The sequence below is a fragment of the Eimeria acervulina genome, genomic scaffold (assembly GCF_000499425.1).
Source record: "Eimeria acervulina Houghton genomic scaffold, Eah_scaff269, whole genome shotgun sequence".
In the NCBI taxonomy this organism is placed as follows: Eukaryota; Apicomplexa; class Conoidasida; order Eucoccidiorida; family Eimeriidae; genus Eimeria; species Eimeria acervulina.
The window spans coordinates 26,365-32,273 of NW_013549945.1; the positions used below are offsets into that span (position 1 = coordinate 26,365).

The window sequence follows — 5,909 nt, forward strand, 5'->3', positions numbered from 1 at the left end:
CCTTTGAATCCCCTGAGCCTATTGAATATCTGTGCAGCAAAAATGAATGCGGGGCCTTTGCGCTCTGCAGCAGCAGCAAGAAGCGTCCCTCTAGATTGCTGCTGGGTCGGGTGTACGACCATCAGCTGTTAGATATGCATGAGTTCTCTGTAGAGCACTTCCTTCCTGCTGCTGCTTTTGCTGCAGCACAAGCACCAGCAGCAGCTTCTGTGCCGCTGCTGCTGCTGCAGGGGGGCCTCTGGGAGGCCTCTCCTGAGCTGCAAGCAGCACAAAATCTGTTCGCAGATATATTTAGATTTGCTGCTGCTCCTCATGACGTCTCTCTTCAGAAGCTCTTCTTATCAGGAATAGACAGATTAATAGCAATAAGCGCAGTACAAGCAGCACCAACAGCAGCAGCAGCAGCAGCAGCAGCAACAGGTGCTGCTGCTCCTCCTGAGCCTGCTGCGCAAGACAGCGATGCAGGGGAAGCTGCAACAACGCAGCAACCAGCAGCAGCAGCAGCAGCAACAGCAGCAGCAGCAACAGGGGTTTTGATTTGCATTCGACAATATAGAATTGTCTTAGTGAAGCCTCAAGGAGGGGCAGACGGAGCACCACCTGCTGTAAAGCTTGAAGAGGTTGGGCCCCAGATAGACCTCAGGTACAACTGCTGCTGCTGCTGCTGCTGTTGCTGCTGCTGCTGCTGTTGATGGTGCTGGCGCTACTGCTGCTGTTGATGGTGCTGTCGCTGCTGCTGCTGTTGATGGTGCTGTTGCTGTTGATGGTTCTGTTGCTGCTGCTGCTGTTGCTGCTGTTGCTGTTGATGGTGCTGTTGCTGCTGCTGCTGTTGCTGCTGCTGCTGTTCTTGCAGCAGACGGGGGTTTCTTTTGCCCTCGTCTGTTTAGAGAAGTTGTTGCTGCTGCCTCGTTTGCTGCTGGTGCGGCTATTGCTGCTGCTGTTTCCGCTGCTGCTGCTGCAGCAATTGCTGCTGTTACAGGAGTATCCTATCTGCTGCTGCTGCTGCTGCAGGCCTGACCGCGTACGGTTGGCTTCGGCTGAGATGTGGAAGTCTGCAGTGAAGACCCTGGAGAAGGCTCGTGCAGAGCAGCGGCAGCAGCAGCAGCAGCAGCAGCAGCAACAAGGGGCAACTATCAAGGGCCCGCTGCAGCAAAAGAAGAAAAACAAAAATAAAACAACGAATGCATTGGGAGATAAACTCGGCCGCGTGCATGTCGGTACACCCGACATGCAGCGGCTGCAGCAGCTGCAGTCTCCTATGCTGTTGAAGCTGCAGCGCAAGGAGCGCAAGATGAAGCAGCAGCAGCAACAGCAGCAGCAGCAGCAGCAGCAAGAGCAGGAAGAGTAGGAGCAGCAGCATAGCAGCACCAGTAGGGAGAGTAGTAGCAGCAGCAGCAACTGGAGCAGCAGCAGCAACTGGAGCAGCAGCAGCAAAAGTAGCAGCAGCTGTAGTGGCAACAGCAACTGCAGAAGCAGCACTAGTAGAAGCAGCAGCAGCAGCAGCAGCAGCAGAGGGATCGGGAAGGAGACAGGAGGAAGCGCAGCATGTGTTTCTGTTTGCTTCTTCTCCCGCTGCTGCTTCAGCTGCTGCTGCAGCAGCTGCAGCAGCAGGGGCTTTTTATTTCTGCTGCTGCTGCTGCATGCATTGGGGGCCCTTTATAAACACCTTGCAATAAACAAAAACTTAATATAATTCTTTTCTTTATGCATTTGCCTGGCCCCTGAGGCTCCTGGATTAGGGTTTAGGGTTTAGGGTTTAGGGTTTAGGTTTAGGGTTTATGCAGCAATAAATATATAAACAGGTAGAAACAAAGCTAGAGACAGAAATAAAGATAAAAAGAGTCAGAGATAAAGATAAAGAGAGACAAAAATAAAAATATAAAGATACAAAAACAAAGATAAAGAGAGACAGAGATAAGGAGACAGTTGGATACAGAGACAGTTGAGACAGAGACAGCAAAGAGATAAGACGCCCAGAAGGAGACAGACGAAGGATTAAGAGTTAAAGACAGAGAGATAAATGCATTAAAAAAAGAAGTAGAGGGCTGCAGGTAGATAAACACAACATAAATATAACATGTCTGCTGCTCTCCTTTGCCTCAGCTGTGTATACACCCTACGGGGGGCTACGCAGCAGCAGCAGCAGCAGCAGCAGCAATGTCGTACAGCTGCTGCTGCTGCAGTGTTTCTGTTGCCGCTGCTGGTACACAGAGAAACTGCTGCTGCAGCAGCAGCAGCAGCAGCAGCAGCAAAACGAACAGCAGCAGCACCAACTGTCTGAGTAGTCAGTAAGACCAGACGACGGCCAAAAGGGAGACTCAACAGCAGCAGCAGCAGCAATAGCAGCAGCAGAAACAGCAGCAGCAGCAACAGCAGCAGCAGCAACAGCAGCAGCAACAACAGCAACATAAATGTTTCCGTCGTACTAATAATAATAAATATGTCTTGTGTTGCAATAACAGTTGGGTAAATAGAAGAAGAAATAATAATAGAAGGACTGCAAGACAGCTGAGTGTAACTAGGGTTTAGGGTTTAGGGTTTAGGGTTTGAGGAGGTAGGTGAGATAAGGGGCCTTTAGGGTGTATATACAGCACAAATCCTATTTAAATAGCAGCGGCGTTCGCAGTATAAATAATAAAGACAATCAAAAAAACAAACAACAATAAAAACTAGCAGCAGCAGATAGCCATCATTGAGGGTTTAGGGTTTAGGGTTTAGGGTTTAGTTTAGGGTTTAGGGTTTAGGGTTTAGTTTAGGGTTTAGGGTTTGGCTGTCGCCGCCTGCAACAGCTCTCCTGCATATTTGTCTCCCCTAGTTTTAGGGTTTAGGGTTTAGGGTTTAGGGTTTAGAGTGCGTTGTGTGTCTGTTTCCTCATTATTTAAAGCGGTTTTCTTTGTTTGCTGGTTCTCAGCCAGCTTGTCTTCAGGGTTTAGGGTTTAGGGTCTAGGGTTTAGGGTTTAGGGTTTAAACCCCCAACGCCCTGATGCGCTCTGACGAGCATCGCACAAAGACAAACCTCCACTGCCGCAGCAGCCTGTGCACAGGTTTATCTAAGGCGATCTGCTGCTGCTGCAGCTGCTGTTGCTGCAGCTGCTGCTGCTGCTGCCTTGTCTCGTGCGGCTTGCCCTTTGCTACAGGGCTGCTTGGCTTCGTTTCTGAAGGCCCAGCAGCAGCAGCAGCAGCAGCAGCAGCAGCAGTCTCCTGGTGCAGCTTCTCTCTTACTGCTTTATAATGCGGTTTCTGTAACTCTACAACCTCCGCGCTGTCTAGGCAGCTAGCAGCAGCTCTCAGGGCCTCAAGCTCGGGTATGTAAGCATCTTGTGTCTCCTTCTCAGCCTTATGGAGACGCCTGCTGCTGCTGCTGCTGCTGCTGTTGCTTCGGGTGTATGCAGCAGGACCTGCTGCTGCAGCAGGAGACAACCCTGCACGCTGCGATGGTGCCTCTGAGGAGTGCTGCCAGCCTCCTGCCCCGCCAGCGGAGCTGTATAAAGGTGTTTCTGCTGCTGCGGCTGCTGCTGCTGCTGCAGTAGGAGACGCAGAAGCATCAGCAGGGCCCTGGGTATTATTATCGGCTCCTGCAGTCTCCACAGAAGCAGGCGCTGCTGTCTCCGCACCGCCTTCTGCACGCTGCTGTTGCTGCTGCTGCTGCTGCTGCAGTTCTGTCTCTACAAAAGCTTCAGCTCTCGGGGTTGAGCAGCAGCTGGGGCTGAGGTGTCTGCTGGGCGTACCTCCAGCTCCGTGCTGCTGCTGCTGGTGGCGCTGCTGCTGTTGCTGCAGCTGCAGCTGCTGCTGCTGCAGCGCAGCAACTAGGCGATGGCTTGCTCTTAGGAAACCCATACGCTTTAGGCGAGCCTCCAAGACCTGAGGGTGTATATTGCACGGGAGCTGCTGCAGGCCGAGCACTTTGAGGGAGGAGCAGCGGTGCAGCAGCTGCTCTATTGTCTTCGAGGTAACTCCTACCTCTGCTGCTGCTACTGCTGCTGCTGCTGCTGTTGCTGCTGCTGCTGCTGGCGTGTCTGCAGCCTCACTAGCAGCAACAATAGACCCCACAAACAGATAACTTAGAGATACACCAGGAAGGAGACGATGCAGACAGCCAACGGACACCTCCCCGCCTACAGCAAGAGACACAAGAGAAGGCAGCTGCTGCGCTGTTCCTAAGTCGGTTATTCTAAACGCCATTGGAGACACATCAGCAGCAGCAGCAGCAGCAGCAGCAGCAGAAGCAGCAGCAGAGGGACGAGCGCCTTGATACTGTGCTGCAGTTGTCGCTGCGTCCGTATCACTCTCGCTGCTGCTGCTCCCGCCGCTGCTCCTGCTGCTGCTGCTGTCTGTGTCGCTGCTGTTGCCGTTGTTCCTGCTGCTGTCCCTGCTGCTCCTGCTGCTCCTGCTGCTCCACTGTCTCCTCAGTGTGCTGCCTTCTTCTCCCCCTCTCTTTTTCTTCAAGCGCTGCTGCAGCTGTCCAATTCCTAAGTGCTGCAGGCGGCACGCAGCAGCTCCTGCTGCAGCAGCAGCAGCAGGAGCAGCAGCACCAGCAGCAGCAACAGGAGCAGCAGCAGCACAGAACGGCAAAGGCACGGGGCCGTCTACACTCAGAACTTCTAACTGCGGGATATGCCGAGATAAGAAGGTCCTCAGCAGCTCTTTCTCAGCTTCTTCTAAGTTGCTGCTGCTGCTGCTGTTGCTGTTGCTGCTGCTGTGGTGGTGGTGGTGGTGGTGGTGGTGGTGGTGGTGGTTGCCTCCCTCTCGGCCTTGAGCCTTACCCATCCACCCAGCACCCTGCTGCTGCTGCTGCTGCAGCTCCTGCGGCTGCTGCTGCTGCTGCAGCTCGTGCTGCTGCTGATGATGATGGTCCTGTGGGGCCGCATGCAAGCAGCAGCAAACATCAGTTAGGCAGAGCCGCCTAAGCGAAGGCAGCAGCAAATCTACGCCTGCGACAGCAAACACCCGAGCTGTTCCTCCGTAGTGCTGCAGCTCTGGCAGCAGCAGCTCCTGCCTCTGCTGCTGCTGCTGCTGCTGCTGCTCCTGCTGCAGCAAAGCGCCCTCTTTGCCAGTGCTGCCATTCAGGGATTCAAACGAAGCACTCTCTGCTGCTGCTGCTGGTGGTGCTTCACCTGCAGCAGCAGCCGCAGCAGGAACAACATCAGGAGAAGCAGCAGCAGCAGCATCAATAATATCCGCCTCCTCCGCAGCAGCTTGAGGTGTCTCCTGCTGCTGCAGCGGCTGCAGCTGAGATGTCTCTGTCTCCGTTTTAGTTTGTGCTTTTGCTTTAGTTTGTCTCCCCTTTACGCGGTGTACATACAGCTGGCGCAGGGAGCAGCAGCAGCCCTTAAGGGCCTCTAATAAGCTGGAGATATGTATGGTGGTGCGCTGCAGCAGCAGCTGCTGCAGCGAGGAGCAGCTGAAGAGCGGCAGCAGCAAACTGCATCGTTTTAAATGCAAACGCAGCAGCTGCGGCAGCACCAGCAGCTGTTGCTGCAGCAGCTGCTCCTGAACGCCTCTGCACTTGCTGCTGCTGAGAGACATATACGGATGCCTCTTTGCTGCCAGCAGCAAAGTAGCAGCTTCTTCTCTTTCATCTTGCTCCTCTTCTTCTTCTGCTGCTGCTGCTGCTGCTGCAGCTGCTACTGCTGATGCTACAGATGCAGCAGCTGTAGCCTCCGCTACTGTTGCTGTTGCTGCTGCTGCTGCTGCTTCGAGCTTCTCTGCTGCCTCTGGCACGTCCGACGCTGCTGCGCCTTCTGCTGCTGCTGCTGCGGCTGCTGCTGCTCTATTCGCTTCACCTTGCTGCTGCCTCCAGATCTCGCGCGCAGCCATTGCTGCTGCTGCTGCTGCAGCAGCAGCTGCAGGCCTCCCCCTATAGCGGTGCATATGCAGCAACCCCGTCATGGTGTTGGATAGATACAAAG

General features: G+C 54.1%; 2 protein-coding genes across 2 annotated transcripts in view; one reads left to right on the plus strand and one right to left on the minus strand.

Annotated features, from left to right (window-relative positions):
* EAH_00029780 (brix domain-containing protein, putative) overlaps nt 1-1,348 on the plus strand; it is a gene marked incomplete at both ends in the record, with an annotated part of 1,691 nt that extends 343 nt beyond the window's left edge. Inside the window, 2 exons of the mRNA XM_013396216.1 lie at nt 1-643; nt 1,012-1,348. The exon at nt 1-643 is cut by the window's left edge and continues 343 nt beyond it. Of these exons, the coding sequence (XP_013251670.1) occupies nt 1-643; nt 1,012-1,348 (980 nt within the window). The remainder of the gene's footprint in view (nt 644-1,011) is intronic.
* A 1,616-nt stretch (nt 1,349-2,964) lies between these two features.
* Nucleotides 2,965-5,909, minus strand: part of EAH_00029790 (hypothetical protein, conserved) — a gene marked incomplete at both ends in the record, with an annotated part of 8,131 nt that continues 5,186 nt past the window's right edge. The window contains one exon of the mRNA XM_013396217.1: nt 2,965-5,857. Within this exon, the coding sequence (XP_013251671.1) occupies nt 2,965-5,857 (2,893 nt within the window). The remainder of the gene's footprint in view (nt 5,858-5,909) is intronic.